This window comes from Symphalangus syndactylus, chromosome 17, assembly GCF_028878055.3.
Source record: "Symphalangus syndactylus isolate Jambi chromosome 17, NHGRI_mSymSyn1-v2.1_pri, whole genome shotgun sequence".
Classification (NCBI taxonomy): Eukaryota; Metazoa; Chordata; class Mammalia; order Primates; family Hylobatidae; genus Symphalangus; species Symphalangus syndactylus.
Window position 1 is genome coordinate 24,536,762 of NC_072439.2, and position 18,063 is coordinate 24,554,824.

At 39.9% G+C, this 18,063-nt stretch overlaps 2 protein-coding genes across 7 annotated transcripts in view; both read left to right on the forward strand.

The window, feature by feature from the left end:
• The window catches only part of ZNF569 (zinc finger protein 569), a 72,550-nt gene extending 69,046 nt beyond the window's left edge, over positions 1-3,504 (forward strand). For all 6 annotated transcript variants that reach the window (XM_055247851.2, XM_055249662.2, XM_063621258.1 and 3 more), the window contains one exon: positions 218-3,504. In XM_055247851.2, the coding sequence (XP_055103826.1) occupies positions 218-2,040 (1,823 nt within the window). In that variant the 3' untranslated portion in view covers positions 2,041-3,504. The remainder of the gene's footprint in view (positions 1-217) is intronic.
• The window catches only part of LOC129466308 (zinc finger protein 585B), a 224,412-nt gene that overhangs the window by 38,530 nt on the left and 167,819 nt on the right, over positions 1-18,063 (forward strand). The gene's annotated exons all lie outside the window — the stretch shown is intronic.

The following is an 18,063-nucleotide window of genomic DNA, read 5'->3' on the forward strand; positions in this document are numbered from 1 at the left end:
ATTTATAAATATATGCCTCTACTCATATTTCCTTTCCTGAATTTCCTTCTCAAAACTTCAGAGATAAGAGATATACGCACTTGAAAATGTTTTAATAGTGGGAGAGTAGGGCTTAAACCAATAATCAGTCCCATAATTGCATATTTTTCAAAATGTTCTTCATATTACAATATTGGGAAAAAAATTGTAAGTGATATTTATTTGTGATCTGTTTTAGGAGAAATATGGGGAGTTGATGAGCATCAGAAAAACCAGGACAGACTTTTGAGACAAGTTGAAGTTAAATTCCAGAAAACACTGACTGAAGAAAAAGGCAATGAATGTCAAAAGAAATTTGCAAATGTATTTCCTCTGAACTCTGATTTTTTCCCTTCCAGACACAATCTCTATGAGTATGACTTATTTGGAAAGTGTTTAGAACATAATTTTGACTGTCATAATAATGTGAAATGCCTTACAAGAAAGGAACATTGTGAATATAAGGAACCTGTGAAATCATATGGTAATAGCTCATCCCATTTTGTCATTACCCCCTTTAAGTGTAATCATTGTGGAAAAGGCTTCAATCAGACTTTGGACCTCATCAGACATCTGAGAATTCATACTGGAGAGAAACCCTATGAATGTAGTAACTGTAGAAAAGCCTTCAGTCACAAGGAAAAACTTAGTAAACATTATAAAATTCACAGTAGGGAGCAGTCTTACAAATGTAATGAATGTGGTAAAGCTTTCATTAAAATGTCAAATCTCATTAGACATCAAAGAATTCATACTGGAGAGAAGCCCTATGCATGTAAGGAATGTGAGAAGTCCTTCAGCCAGAAATCAAATCTTATTGATCATGAAAAAATTCATACTGGAGAGAAACCTTATGAATGTAATGAGTGTGGAAAAGCATTCAGCCAGAAGCAAAGCCTCATTGCACATCAGAAAGTTCATACTGGGGAGAAACCTTATGCATGTAATGAATGTGGTAAAGCCTTCCCTCGAATTGCATCCCTTGCTCTTCATATGAGAAGTCATACAGGAGAAAAACCTTATAAATGTGATAAATGTGGTAAAGCCTTCTCTCAGTTTTCCATGCTTATTATACATGTTAGAATTCATACAGGTGAAAAACCCTATGAATGTAATGAGTGTGGAAAAGCCTTCTCTCAAAGCTCAGCCCTTACTGTACATATGAGAAGTCACACTGGTGAGAAACCCTATGAATGTAAGGAATGCAGAAAAGCCTTCAGCCACAAGAAAAACTTCATTACACACCAGAAAATCCATACTAGAGAGAAACCTTATGAGTGTAATGAATGTGGGAAAGCTTTTATACAGATGTCAAATCTTGTTAGACACCAGAGAATTCATACTGGGGAAAAACCCTATATATGTAAGGAATGTGGGAAAGCCTTTAGCCAGAAATCAAATCTCATTGCTCATGAAAAAATTCATTCTGGAGAGAAACCCTATGAATGCAATGAATGTGGTAAAGCCTTCAGCCAAAAGCAAAACTTCATTACACATCAAAAAGTTCATACTGGAGAGAAACCTTATGATTGTAATGAATGTGGTAAAGCCTTCTCTCAGATTGCATCCCTTACCCTTCATTTGAGAAGTCATACAGGGGAAAAGCCTTATGAATGTGATAAATGTGGTAAAGCCTTCTCTCAGTGCTCACTGCTTAATTTACATATGAGAAGTCACACAGGTGAGAAGCCCTATGTATGTAATGAATGTGGTAAAGCCTTCTCTCAAAGAACTTCCCTTATTGTGCACATGAGAGGCCATACAGGTGAAAAACCCTATGAATGTAATAAATGTGGAAAAGCCTTCTCTCAAAGCTCATCCCTTACTATACATATACGAGGACATACAGGTGAGAAACCCTTCGACTGTAGTAAATGTGGAAAAGCCTTCTCTCAAATCTCATCTCTTACCCTTCATATGAGAAAACATACAGGTGAAAAGCCCTATCACTGTATTGAGTGTGGCAAGGCTTTCAGCCAAAAGTCACACCTTGTTAGACACCAGAGAATTCATACTCATTAGAAACCCTATGAATATTGTGAATATGGCAAGGCCTTCTGAAGGAATTAACACCTCATTGCACATTACATGATCACTTCCAGAGTAGAAAACTATGAATGTGGGACAGCCTTCTGAAAAAGCCACAAATTTATGACACATTAGAGAATTCTTCCAAGATGACAAATTATATAATGAAAAAGCTGATTATCAGAAACTTTCAGCAGACATATTACTGATAATATTTAATCAGCATTCTCATTGAAATCTGAAACAAGGTGTCTGCCATCAGCATAACAAAATACTTGGGCTCCTAGCCAATGTATTAAGTAAGGAAAACAAGATTGGGAAAACAAGTATCAATGAGGAACTATAAAAATAACTTTTATACAAGAAATAGTTAATTAGAAAATGTGTTGATAGAAAAACCTAAGAATAAACACAACAATGAATTGAGGTCTTCTTTATCAAGTTATAAAACATGTTGAAAGACACAAAAGAACACCTGAAAAATGATATTTTGTCTGAAAAGACCTGACATTGTAAAAATATAATTTCTCTCCCAAATTGCTAAGTTTAATATACTTCTGAAGTTTACATCAGTTGTTTTATTTTAAGGAACTTCACAAACTTACCCAAAAATTTTATGTGGAAAAGTAAAGAAACACAAATAGCTGAAACAAACTTAACAAAGCAAATAGAGAAGACACACTCTATTATTAGATATATACTTATTTAAAGCTGTTATCATTTAAACAATGTATTACTGAGTGAATAAATCCAGCAGTAGTAAGATAGTGAGCATTCATACAAAAATCCAAGAAGATAACAGGAATTCTGTGTATGACAGTGCTATTGAAATCATTGGGGAATGAATGGCTTATTTAATAAATGGAAGGTTCATAGGAGAAAAATTTTAGCTTTCCACTTTATATCATATACAAAAATAAAATCCAACTAAAGACCAGAATATAAAAAGCAAAATTCTAAAACTATGATGAAAGTAGAATCTATTACTTTAGGGTAACAAGATTTCTTTAAAAAACACATAAACATGGAATAGTCCGTTGAATTTTGGTGTATTGGCCTCACAGGCACCCACAAATGTACACAAAGAGACATATATCACTGTGTTCCTGAATCATGGTTTGTATTGCCCAAAATTGGATATAACAAATTTTTATCAATTGTGGAACAGATGAATAAGTGTGGTCATTTCTGTGATAAAATACAGAATTTAGAGAGAAACAAAATCTACCTATAGTTATATGGATAGATTACAATATATAATATTGAGATAAAAAATTAAAAGGCACAAAGGAACACAGTATAACATTTGTATAATTTAATAAGATCTTGCAAAGAACAGTACTGTGTATTGGTCACAGATCCATATATGACTTGGTTGCCTTTTGGGATGTGGGAAAGGTTTGGTGGGAGTTGTTATATTTATCTGTAATATTTCTTTAATAAAAGAGTGAAAGCAAATATGACACTGGTGACAAATCTGGTTGTCCAAATTAATTATATGGGTTTTTAAAAAATTTTTTTCTTGCTTTTATTTTCCTAATTTCTCAAAAATAAGAATCAAATGGGTGGGGGAAACCTGGGCCTGGAGAAATAATTTTAAAATGGATTTTTATTCTTGATCAGATACTAACATTTATAGGAGATTCTCTTTACACAAAACATACCTGACAAGGTATTATTTTGTTTACTGTCTCTTCATGTTAATTGAAATAATGAAATCAGCAGTATTTTCGCATTTATTTGAGGCCAATTTTTAATTTTAAACACAAATTTTTTTCTAGTTGAAAGGAGTATAGAAACAAAACAATTATTTTATTATTGGGATAACTGGCTATCCATTTGGGGGAAAAAAATCCACCTTCATTTGGGTTGGTTTTGGAGTGAGGGAAAGAGACCATTCATGCATACTGTAAAATATAGTTTACATTCTAAAATGCCAAGCCAAGAATAGTTATCGGTGTTAGAGTAGAAGCAGTTTCTATATACCTCAACAAAGCTTTTCTTTGTTTCTGGATCAATAAATGGGGATGCAGATGCTGTTGATTTTATATGTGCCAGGTAAGGGCCCAGTGGATGTGAAAAATTCACTTCATTCTGTTCCACAGATGTTTTATATTCAGGCCTTTCAAATATTTATGTTGTGGCCAGGTGCAGTGGTGGCTCACACCTGTAATCCCAGCACTTTGGGAGGCTGAGGCAGGCGGATCACTTGAGGTCAGGAGTTTGTGAGCAGCCTGGCCAACATGGTGTAACCCCGTCTCAACTAAAAATACAAAAATTAGCTGGGTGTGGTTGCGCGTGCCTCTTATCCCAGCTACTTGGGAGGCTGAGGCACGAGAATCGCTTGAACCCAGGAGGCAGAGACTCCAACTCAAAAAACAAAAAAACAAATATGTTACCTCCAATTTCATTTTCTGTGAATAGTCTATTCATATATTGTCTGTTTTTTTCTACTGGAACTTCAAAAAATGTTTTTTTTGGAAACTGATAGATTTATAGGAAGTTATACAAATAATACCGTATAGTACTATTTAGTCCTTGTACCCCACACCTCGTTTCTCCTAATGGTAACTACACCTTATATAACAGTACAGAATCAAATTTGACATTGGTACAATCCACAAACATTACCAGTTTTATGTGCACTTATGTATGTGTCTGTACAGTTCTATACAATTTTTTTTTTTTTTTTTGAGACGGACTCTCGCTCTGTCACCCAGGCTGGAGTGCAGTGGCGCGATCCCGGCTTACTGCAAGCTCCGCCTCCCAGGTTCACGCCATTCTCCTGCCTCAGTCTCTCCGAGTAGCTGGGACTACAGGCACCCGCCACCACGCCCAGCTAATTTTTGTATTCTTAGTAGAGATGGGGTTTCACCGTGGTCTCAATCTCCTGACCTCGTGATCCGCCCGCCTTGGCCTCCCAAAGTGCTGGTATTACAAGCATGAGCCACCGCACCCGGCAGTTCTATACAATTTTATCTCATGCACAGATTAGTGTAACTACCACTCCCAATAGTCAATATATAAAACTTATAACACCACAAAGATCCCTTGTTTTATCCATTTATAGTCACACCCATCTTCTGTCCTCTCCTCATTCCCCATCCCTAACCCCTGGCAATTACTAATCTATTCTCTATCTCTATAGTTTTTTCATAATGGATTTTTTTCTTATTTTTTGTGTTATAATATATTCTGGACACAAATCCTTTGTCAGTTACTTGCATTCTAAAAGTATTGTTTTGTTTTCAGTTTATTTCAGACACAAAAATTTTAAAGCCGAATGTGAAAATTAGTCTATGATACATTTTGAGTTAACTTTTTATAAGGAATAAAATTTAGGTCAAGGTTCATTTTTTGGATGTCTACTTGTTACAATGCTATTTGTTAAAAAAAATATTGTTTCTCCATTGAATTGCTTGGCCTACTTCTGTGTTTCTGAATGCTCTTTTCCAAAAATCTATGCATCTATCCCTCTATCAGTGCCACACTGTCTTGATTACTATAGCTGTATACGGATTGCTCTCTTTTATTCTTTTTCCTTTTTTTTTTTTTTTTTTTTTGAGGCAGGGTCTCACTCCTGTCACCCAGGCTGGAGTGCAATGGTTCAGTCATAGCTCACTGCACAATCAGATGATTCTCCCAGCCAAGTAGCTTAGACTACATGTGTGTGTCACCACACTCAGCTAATTTTTGTATTTTTAGTAGAGATGGTTTTGCCATGTTGCCCAGGCTGGTCTCAAACTCTTGAGTTCAAGGAATCCTCTGGCCTTGGTCTCCCAAAATGCTGGAATTACAGGCGTGAGCCACCACACCTGACCTATTATTCATTTTCAAAATTTATTTATCTATTCTACTTTCTTTGCTCTTCCATATAAATTTTGGATCATCCTATGTTTTCAAAAGCCCTGCTTAAATTTTGATAGAAATTGCATTAAGCCTTTATTTCATTGTGGAAGGATGGAAGTCTTTACTATACTGAGCCTTCCACTCCATAAACACAATATGTGTCTTATGTAGGTCTTCTTTGAGTTCATCAGTTTTAATCATTGTTTTGTAATTTTTTGCTCCTGTAAATGTATTAGATTTAAACTTAACTGCTTCACTGGATGTGTGTGTTGTGATATTCTTGTTTGTAAATTCCTTTAGATTTTCTATGTAGAAAATAATACCATCTGCAAATGGGGCCAGTTATATTTTGTTCTTTCCAATCTATATGATTTCTTTTTACTTTTCTGGCCTTATAAATTGTCGGTAAGCTTCTGGAATGGGATTTTAAAGCTGACTTCTGGGAGAAAATCAGTTAAGCAATCATCAAAGACCAAAACATAAGAGGCAATGAAAACATAAAAGGGGGCAAGGATTGAAAAAGTAACCAGTGGGTACCATGCTCAGTACGTGGGTGGCAGGGTCATTTGTACCCCAGACCTCAGCATCACACAATATACCCAGGTAACCTGCACATGTACCCCGACTCTAAAAATTTTTTCAAAAGAGATGATATTTAAAGGAGAAATGGGATGGCCCTATACTAGAGTAACAGTCACCTGTACAGATAGAATTCCATTGTTTTTATCCCTAAAGTGGCCTGAGTTTCAAAGAACCTAATTGAGATAGGTAATCTGGGTGGAGCTTTGCTCCCATCAGCCAACAGCAGGAAGGATCAGTTGTGAATACTGTGGGATCTAACCAGAGATTCCTTCCTGGAATCCCAGTTGAAAAAACAGCGACCAGGTAATTAAGGTCTCTATCAGTTCTCGAACTCCGGGCCTCAAGTGATTAAACTGCCTTCACCTGCCAAAGCGCTGGGATTACAGGCATGAGCTACCAGCCTGGCAGGGTCTCTATCAGTTCTAACCATTTTCTCTTGAGCCATGTACAAGAATCCAAGAAAGTCCCTTTCTCATGTGTAAGCTCTACAACACAATTAATAAGGGTACTACATGGGTACACATGGACATAAAGATGGGAACAATAGACAATGGGGACTACTGGGGGGAGGGATGGAGTGCGGTAAGGGCTAAAAAACTACCTAGGGGGTACCATGCTCACCACCTGGGTGACAGGATCATTTGTACCCCAAACCTCAGCATCATGCAATAAATCCATGTAACAAACCTGTACAGGTACTCCCTGAATCTAAAATAAAAGTTAAAAAAAATTTTAAGATACAACAGCAAAGATCAAAACTGATTCCTGAAGTCAGCCTTGTGATTTTTGCAGGTGTGGCCCATTGTATGTGCAGAGAAACAGGAATCAAAGCAGCAGTAGGGGGTGAAGTGGGAATCAATTTTAGGTCTAATCTATGGTATGAAAAGAACATAGGTAATTTTAATAAAATTCTGACAGTAGAATAGGGTGGTAGAATATATGTTCTTTTATAAAATTAAATGAGTCCCAGCACAGTGGCTCACACTCATATTCCCAGCAGTTTGGAAGGCCAAGGTGGGAAGATTGCTTGAGCCCAGGAGTTTAAGACCAGCCTGGACAAGTCAAAACCCTATCTCTACAAATTAAAAAAAAAAAAAAAAATAGCTGGACATGGTGGTGCACAACTGTAGTCCCAGCTACTTGGGAGGCTGAGGTGGAAGGATCAGTAGAGGCTGGGAGTTCGTTGAGTTCAAGGCTGCAGTGGGCTATGGTCATGCCACTGCACTCCAGCCTGGACAAGAGAGTGAGACCCCATTTCTCTTTAAAAGAGAGGGAGAAGATGGATTAAAGACTTAAATGTTAGACCTAAAACCATAAAAACCCTAGAAGAAAACCTAGGCAATAGCATTCAGGACACAGGCATGGGCAAGGACTTCATGTCTAAAACACCAAAAGCAATGGCAACAAAAGCCAAAATTGACAAATGGGATCTAATTAAACTAAAGAGCTTCTGCACAGCAAAAGAAACTACCATCAGAGTGAACAGGCAACCTATAGAATGGGAGAAAATTTTTGCAATCTACTCATCTGACAAGGGGCTAATATCCAGAATCTACAATGAACTCAAACAAATTTACAAGAAAAAAACAACCCCATCAAAAAGTGGGCGAAGGATATGAACAGACACTTCTCAAAAGAAGACATTTATGCAGCCAACAGACACATGAAAAGATGCTCATCATCACTGGCCATCAGAGAAATGCAAATCAAAACCACAATGAGATACCATCTCACACCAGTTAGAATGGCGATCATTAAAAAGTCAGGAAACAACAGGTGCTGGAGAGGATGTGGAGAAATAGGAACACTTTTACACTGTTGGTGGGACTGTAAACTAGTTCAACCATTGTGGAAGACAGTGTGGCAATTCCTCAGGGATCTAGAACTAGATCTAGAATAGATACCATTTGACCCAGCCATCCCATTACTGGGTATATACCCAAAGGAATATAAATCATGCTGCTATAAAGACACATGCATGGGTATGTTTATTGTGGCACTACTCACAATAGCAAAGACTTGGAACCAACCCAAATGTCCAACAATGATAGACTGGATTAAGAAAATGTGGCACATATATACCATGGAATACTATGCAGCCATAAAAAATTATGAGTTCATGTCCTTTGTAGGGACATGGATGAAGCTGGAAACCATCATTCTCAGCAAACTATTGCAAGGACAAAAAAACAAACACTGCATGTTCTCACTCATAGGTGGGACTTGAACAACGAGAACACTTGGACACAGGAAGGGGAACATCACACACCGGGGCCTGTTGTGGGGTGGGGGGATGGGGGAGGGATAGCATTAGGAGATATACCTAATGTAAATGATGAGTCAATGGGTGCAGCACACCAACATGGCACATGTATACATATGTAACATACACAGGAAGCGGAACATCACACACTGGGGACTGTTGTGGGGTGGGGGGAGGGGGGAGGGATAGCATTAGGAGATATACCTAATGCTAAATGACTAGTTAATGGGTGCAGCACATCAACATGGCACATGTATACATATGTAACAAACCTGCACGTCGTGCACATGTACCCTAAAACTTAAAGTATAATAAAAAATGTGTATATATATATACATATATATAAAATAAAATAAAAGAGAGGGAGAGACCCTGTCTCTATTTAAGAGAGAATATAAAAATTAAATTAAAATGACCAGGGCCACAACCAGGCTGAGTTGTGTTTAGGATTTGAATCTCTTCAGCAGATTCAGAGACCTGTGCTCCCTTTGACTAAAAGATTGGAAATCATACTGTAGAGCAAGTGGTGAGTCTCATCAGGAATTGACCCTGCATAATTCTGTGTAGATGAAAGTACAATTTGGGGAAAGGATTATCTTAAAAACACTGAGTGATAGGGATTATGACAGGTTCAGTTTTTTCTTCCCTCTCCCACTTCACCCTTTGACTTGTGGTTCACCTCAGGGAGCATGCCAAAACTTCTATGCTACAGGTTTATGCTCTATGGACTGTACAACACCAACAGTGAACCCTATGGACTTCGAGTGATAACAATGTATCAATGTAGATTCATCAGTTATAACAAATATACCACACTGATGGGAGGTGTTGAGAATGGAGGAGGCCATCCAGGTTTTGGGGGAAGGCATATGGAAAATCTCTGTACTTTCTGCCTAATTTTGTTGTGAACCTAAAACTGCTCTAAAAAAAATTAGTCTTTGGAAAAAACACCTGACAATAGGGATTGGTGAGGGAAAGAATCAAATGGAAAAATGAACTCATACATTAATAGTGGGAATGTTAACTAACAATATTAGTGAGGCTGAGGACACCTATATCGCTAAGTCCCAAAAAATTCACTTCTAGGTATGAACCAATAAAACCTCTTTCACACATTAACAGCAGTGTTATAGCGACACTGTAGTATCTACCAACAGGAGAATGAAAATAGATTATTTATAAAACAATTACCATTGTTTTATAAACAAAGCTATAAATATCAAGCACAAATAAATTGCATAAATATGTTGAAAGTAAAAAGTAAGCTGTAGAAGAATATATATTATATAATACTTAAATACATTTCAAAAGCAGGCAAAACAGTAATACTATATTTCAAGGATTCTAAGATGTTATCAATTATTGACATACTATTATTTCATGTGCAAGTAAGAAATACATCATTAAAATATGACACTTTATCAACCATAAGATGTATTCTGATGTCAGAATGTTAAAATGTACACTTTGGCATTAATGAAATCCAGAAAATATTGTTAAGGGATATATGCACTAAAATTCTAAGGAAATATATGGGAAGGATACTTTTCTAATCCATTATAGTGGTTACCTCTGCAGGAAGAGAGGAACAGAGGGAGTGATGATATGAGGGAGAGGTTAAAAATAATACAAGATGGCCTATTATAAAAGAAATAATACTTACATATGTGTTACTTATATACAAATGATCTCCAAAAAGGTAGATAAGACATGTGATAAAGCAAAAGTAATACCACATCCCTTGTTGGAAGACGTTACCTTTTTTTTTTCCTTTTTTCCGAGACAGAGTCTTGCTCTGTCGCCCAGGCTGGAGTGCAGTGGCGCCATCTCGGCTCACTGCAAGCTCCGCCTCCTGGGTTCACGCCATTCTCCTGCCTCAGCCTCCCAAGTAGCTGGGACTACAGGCGCCCGCCACCACGCCCAGCTAATTTTTGTATTCTTAGTAGAGACGGGGTTTCAGCATGTTGGCCAGGCTGGTCTCAAACTCTTGACCTTCTGATCCGCCTGCCTCGGCCTCCTAAAGTGCTGGAATTATAGGCATGAGCCACTGCGCCTGGCCCAGACGTTACCCTTTTAATCCATGACTCTGTGCAAGCAGTGCTTTATACCACTTTGTCACAATTTAACAGCCGGGCGTGTCTGGCCAAAAAGGCCTCCTAGGCATGGAAGCTGACCAAAGACTATCACAGGATGAATGTCAAGATAGATGGTGGAGGAACATACAGGAGACTGATACGTAGCACGCGGTCACGCCATCTCACCAACCTGATGATGGCGTCACAGTCACACGGCCCGTCACAATCCTGCCCGAGACACACACAGTAACGCACACACAGGTCACGCGCGGGCCCCCACAAACAAGCTATTCCAGCCACACAGATGCAAACCTCATAGCAACAGAAGACAGAAGACACACACACGCTCTCGTGAGCAGGCTCGGACCGCGCACCGGCAGATGCACGCGAATACCCATAAGCAGCCCCAGACACAGACCGTCCTACAGCTCCCGGTCGGCACAGGCTGGCCTCTATGAAGCATGCAGCCGCCCTACCTGGTTCTCCCGGATACAAGCACCACCGCCTCGCATGTGCTCCTTCACCCTGGGAACATGGGGACCGCAGCTCCATGGTCAGGCAGGACCGGCCCGCAGAGGCCTCTGGGCAATGACTTGAGACAGGGGAAAGGCGGGAAACGCTCGGCGCGAAGGGCTCTGGGGCTCGTAGTCCGGAGGGCGAGGCCTGTGCTCCCAATGATGCAAACCGCGTGCAGGCCCAGATACTTCCCAGAGCCACAGCCCCGCACCATCCCAGGGTCCAGCTGGAAGAACTAAGGCTGAGGCCCCAACCGCTGCCCCTGCACAGGGAAGGGGCGATGCGGGGAGAGGAGGAGCGGAGGGCACCGAAGTCAGAGGTGGAAAGGAACAAGCTCTTCGGATGGAGGAAGGGAGGGTTCCAAGGAGCTCCTGCCCACCACCTCAGCTCGAAGGTGCTGCTGTGAGGAAGCCCCAGGGGTGGGAGGCTCCTCCTGGGAGAGGAGCGCTCTGAGGATGCATGTCAAAGGGGACCGACAAGCAAAGAAGTTAGATCTGCAGTTCACCTTAACTTGGGCAGCTCACTGTATCATAACGGAGCTCAGAGGCTGGAAGATAAACTGGGAGGTTCAGTTTTGTCCCAAGCCAGCCAGAGCAGGAGAAAGAGACTGAGGACTTGAGGGAACAACAATGAAAATGTCTCTCTTTGGAGGAGGTGGAACTCCTGACTCCCAGCTAGGAAGGGAGAGGGAACTCTATGTCAGGACAACCCATGATGCAAGTACAGTCTTTCATGGGTGTTGGGCCCCTGGGAGGGGCCATATTTGGGGATTTCCAGCACCAGGGCTCACAAACCTTTATCCCAGGTGCTACCCAAGGCGAGGTAATGGCTTCCTATGGCCAACATATGCTCCAATTTTCTGCAAGAGTTGGGGTATCCGACCTTTATCTTTGGGACCATTATAAGCTAACCACCTGGATGGTGTGGAGGAAAGGATTGCCCTCTTGATGGCAGTGAGAAGGCAGGGTCAGCAAAAGGGACCGAGAAAAAATGGTCCAGGTCATAGTGCTTCCCAACCTTCATCATGGCACAACCAGAAAATGGTACTATTTGTATGGCACACTGGAGTTGTAAAACTAGAGTATAGGTTAAGCTGATATAGTAAAGACCTCAAAATGCATATTCAATGACCTGAATACCATATATTTATTTGTACCTCGTGTAAGAATCTAGGGCTGAGCAGTCCAGGGCTGGTGGGATAGCTCTGCCTTCCAGAGTGAGTAGTATCCATCTTTGGGGCAAAGGGGGATGTTAAAACTCTCAGTATCTCCCAGCCAGTAGGGCAGGAGAGGGCAGAGGAAGCAGGCACAGTGCTTTCTAGGGTTGCAGTTCAGAAATTACACTCATCCCTTTTGCTCACATCTCATTTGTTAAACTGCACTTCATAAAAATTAGAAACTGTGGTGCATCACAGGACATTATGAAGACAGTAAAAAGATAGCCTAAAGAATGGAGGAAAATATTTGCAAATCAGGTATAGGATAAAAGTCTATTATCTAATACATATTAAGATCTCTTTATGACTCAACAATGAAAAGACAAACAACCAAATTAGACTTTGGGTAAAAGACATGAGTAGACATCTAGCCAAGGAAGATATACAAATGACCAATAAGCATATGAAAAGATGTTTGATCTCATTAGTCATTAGTGAAATGTAAATGGAAACCACAATAAGGTACCACTTCACATCTACTAGAATGGCAATAATCAAAAAAAGAAACTGAGTGTTAGCGAGGATGTGAAGATATTGGAAAACTGACACATTGCTGGTGGGAATGTAAAATAGTTCAGCCACCGTAGAAAACAATTTGGCAGTTCCTCAGAAAGTTAAACATTGAATTACCATATGACTTAATGATTCTACCCCTATACCTGAAAGAACTGAATACAAGAACATGCACACACATGTTCACAGCAACACTATTTACAATAGCCAAAAAGTGGAAATAACCCAGATTTCCATCAACAGATGAATAAAGTTACCAGGTTACCAAATAGATGAATGTTCCGAAATAGACAAAATTACCAGTTGTGGTAATTCATGCAATGGAATATTATTCAGCCATAAAAAAGAATGGAGTATGCATAACACCACAACATGGACGAAGCTGCAAAACATTATGCTAAAGAAGGTAGATACAAAAGGTTATATATTGCATGATTCAATTTATATGAAATATCTAAAATAAATAAATCCATAGAGATAGAACACAGATTAGTGGTTACGAGGGAGGAAGGGGAGAATGGGGGAGAAAGTGCTTAATTGGTAAGAGGTTTTCCTTTGGAATGATGGAAATGTTTTGGAATTAGAAGTGGCTATTGCACAACACTATGAATGTACTAAATGCCACTGAATTGTTCACTTTAAAATGATTACTTTCATATTATGTGATTTTTACTCAATAAATTATTTAAAATGTGTAAATGGTCTAAACATCCCAATAAACAGAGATTTTCAGGCTGAATTAAAAAAAACACCCAGCTATATGATGCCTCTGAGAAACCCATTTTAAATATAAAGGTTATATTTAAATTACAAAGGTCATATTTAAATTATAATAAATAAGGGTATAATTATATGAAAAATATAAATAGGTTAAAAGCAAAAAAAAAAAAAAAAGAAAAAGATATGCCATGCTAATGCGAATTTTAAAAAGCTGAAGTAGACCAGGTGCTGCGGCTCACGCCTGTAAACCTAACACTTTGGGAGGCCGAGGCAGGAGCCCAGTTTAAGACCAGTCTGGAAACACAGGGAGACCTCGTCTTTATAAAAAATCAAAAAATTAGCCAGGCATGGTGGCGTGTGCCTGTGGTTCCAGCTACTCAGAAGGGTGAGGTGAGAGGATCACTTGAGCCCAGGGGTCGAGGCTGCAGTGAGCTGTGATCGCGCCACTGGGCTCGAGCCTGGGTGACAGAGCGAGACTCTGTCTGAAAAACAAAAAATACTAAGCTGGAGTAGATATACCACTATCAAAGTAGATTTGAGAGCTAAGAATATTAACAGGCACAAAGAATGTCATTTTGTAATAATAGGATCAATTAACAGTACATAACAATCCCAAACGTTTATGCATTTAGCAAAAAAACTCCAAAACACATGAAGCAAAAACTGATGGGACAAAAAAAAGTGAAATGGACAAATTCGCAATTATAGCAGAGATTTCAAAACTCTTCTCTCAAGAAACAAGCAGACAGTAGACTTGAACAAATTATTGCAACAGAATAGGAAATACATGAATGTACCCAAATACATCTAGTAATTAGGTATATGTTAAAGGTGATATTTCAAATACGTGGCAAATGTTGAATTATTTGTAAATGATCATTGGAAACTAGGTAACTGTATGGGGTAAAGTTCGATTTGTACACACAAAACAAATTAAAGGAAAAAACGAAAGCAAAAACATAACAGGAGAAAATTGTGGGAAAATTTTTAAATTATCTCAGGGATATGGTTTGAATGTTTGTGTTCCCTCCAAAATTCCTACGTTAAAACCTAATCCCTAATGTGACAATATTAAGAGGTGAGGCCATGTATGGGATTAGGACCCTTATAAAAGTACTTGAAGTTGGCTGGGCACGGTGGCTCACGCCTGTAATCCCAGCACTTTGAGAGGCTGAGGCGGGCGGATCACGAGGTCAGGAGTTCGGGACCAGCCTGGCCAACATGGCAAAGCCCCGTCTCTACTGAAAATACAAAAATTAGCCAAGTGTGGCCGGGCGCGGTGGCTCACGCTTGTAATCTCAGCACTTTGGGAGGCCGAGGCGGGCGGATCACAAGGTCGGGAGATCGAAGCCACGGTGAAACCCCGTCTCTACTAAAAATACAAAAAAAAAAAAAAAATTAGCCGGGCGTGGTGGCGGGCACCTGTAGTCCCAGCTACTTGGAGAGGCTGAGGCAGGAGAATGGCGTGAACCCGGGAGGCAGAGCTTGCAGTGAGCCGAGATTGCGCCACTGCACTCCAGCCTGGGCGACAGAGCGAGACTCCGTCTCAAAAAAAAAAAAAAAAAAAAATTAGCCGGGTTTGGTGGTGGACACCTGTAATCCCAGCTACTCAGGAGGCTGAGGCAGGATAATTGCTTGAACCTAGGAAGCAGAAGTTGCAGTGAGCCAAGATCGTGCCATTGCACTCCAACCTGGGCAATAAGAGCAAGACTCTGTCTCAAAAAAAGAAAAAAGAAGAAAAGAAAAGAAAATGACTTGAGGTTAAAGGAAGCTCTCTTTTGCTTTCTTACCCCCTTTGCTTTCTGCCATGTGAGGACAGAGCAAGAAGGCTCTCACTAGATGCCAGCACCTTGATCTTGAATTTCCCAGACTCTAGAACTATAAGAAATAAATTTCTGTTCTTTATTATTTACCTAGTCTGTGGTATTCTGTTAAAGAGGCAAAAAAGACTAAAATAGAGAAGTGGGGTGTGCTATTAAAAATACCTAAAAATGTGGAAGGGGCGTTGGAATTGACTAATGGGCAGAGGCTGGAAGAATTTGGAGGAGCAGGCTAGGAAAAGCCTATATTGCCATAAATGAAGCATTAAGAATGATATTGGTGAGGGCTCAGAAGACGAGAGCTGTAGAGAGAGCCTACATATTAGAGATTATTTAAGTGGTCATGAACAGAATGTCGGTAGAAATATGGACCATAAAGGCTATTCTGATGAGGTATCAATGGAAATGAGGAATATCTTACTGGAAATTGAAGGAAAGGCCATCTTTGTTATAAAATGGCAAAAGACTTGGCTGAATTCTGTCTGTCCCTGAGGGCTCTATCAAGGAAGCAGTTAATAGCAATGAACTAGGTAGAATATTTGGCAGAAGAAATATATTGAAGGAGCTGCATGGCTTCTCTTAATTACTTTTAGTAAAATGTGAGAAAAGAGAAAAAAATTGAAGACACAATTTATAATTAAAAGTGAAGCAGAATATAAAGATTTGAAAAATTTTCAGCTTGGCCATGTAAAGAATAAAAAAGGGTATCCAGATGAAAACCAAGGGTGTGGCCAAGTGGCTATTCAGTAAGATTAGTATGGCTAGATGGAAGCCAGGTTCTGTTCATCAAAATAGTGGGAGGATGACCCCAAAGACATTTTAGAGATCTCTGAGGTTGCCATGCCCACCAAAGACCCAGAGTAGAAGGGCTTTGAGGGCAGAGAGGTTTTGAGAGAGGGGCCAGGGTGCCCATGGTACCTTGAGGCTCACTGCCCAGGGCTGCCTCGGGTCTCTGCTCCCTGCATTCCAGCACAGCACTCTGCTGCCTCTGCTGTGGCTCAAGCTGGTCCAGGATGTTGCTCAGGTTGCTGCTCCAGAGGGCACAAGTTGTGAGCCACATGGTGCTAATTCTGCAGGTTTGCAGTGCAAGAGCTGCAGAGGCATGGCTTCCTCCACTTAGATTTTAAAGAATATCTTGGACAGCCTCCAGGCCACTACAGAGTCTCCACTATGGCAGCTCCTAGTGGAGCCAAGCAGGCGGGGGACAGCCTTCAAGACCCCAAACTGTAGAGCCACCCGTGTGCATCACCAGCCTAGGGAAGTTGCAAGCACTCAACTTCAACATGTGACAACTGAAGAATGGGCCGCACTCAGCAAAGCTGTGGGGGTGGGGCTGCTCAGGGATTTGGGGGCGCAACTGCTTCCCTAGGGGGTGGAAAGTAGGACATGAAGTCAAAGATTATTCTCAAGCCTAAAGATTTAATACTGTTTTCCCTTTTGTGTTTTGGACTTCATTGAGACCTGTTACATCTTCTTTCCTATTTCTCCTTTGGAATCAAAATGTCTATGTCATTGTATTTTGAAAGCACAAAACTTGCTTGATTTCATAGGCTTACAGCTGGAGGTAGATTTGCCTCAATGCATTGTGCCTTGAGTCTCACCTAGATCTGATTTGGATGAGACTCTGGACTTTAGACTTTTAAGATGATGCTGGAATAAGATTTGGGGGCTAGTAAGATAGAATTAACGTAATTTTCATGTGAGAAAAAAATTTGGGGAGGTAGGGGGCGCTACAGGGGGAATGCTATGGTTTGAATGTGTATGTCCCCTCTAAAATTCATAGGTTAAAATCTTATCTCCAATGTTATAGTATTAAGAGGTGGGGCCTTTAAGAGGTAATTAAGTCATGAGGGCAAAGTCCTCATGGATGGGATTAGGGGCCTTATAAGAGGGTTTGAGGTTGAAGGGAGCTCTGTCTTGCTTTCTCGCCCCTTCTGCCTTCTGCCATCTGCCATGTGAGGATGCAACAAGAAGGCCCTCATCAGATGCCAGCATCCTGATCTTGGACGTCCCAGACTTCAGAATTATGAGAAAATAAATGTATATTCCTTTTAAATTACTCATCTCAGGTATTCTGTTAGAGCAGCACCAAACGAACTAACGCACCCAAGAGGCAGAGGGCCTTTTAAACGTGATGAATCAAAACTAAGAAGACTTAAAGGAACAAATTGGCAAATTAGATAATATTATCAATTTTTCATGGCAAAAGGTCCTCCATAAACAAATTCAAAAGACAAATAGCAAACTGGAAGAAAATATTTGCAACTCACCTAAAGTGCTAATTTCCCTGCTATATAAAAAAAACACTAGAGTCCAGTTGAAAATTGGGCAAAAATATCATGAGAGTTCACAGAAAAGAAGTGCAAACTCATTCATAATAAGAAAAAAGCAAATTAAAACTCCATTGGGAAATCATGTTCTACCTATCAAATTAAAAATCCAGTAGTTGGTTGGCTTGAGCTA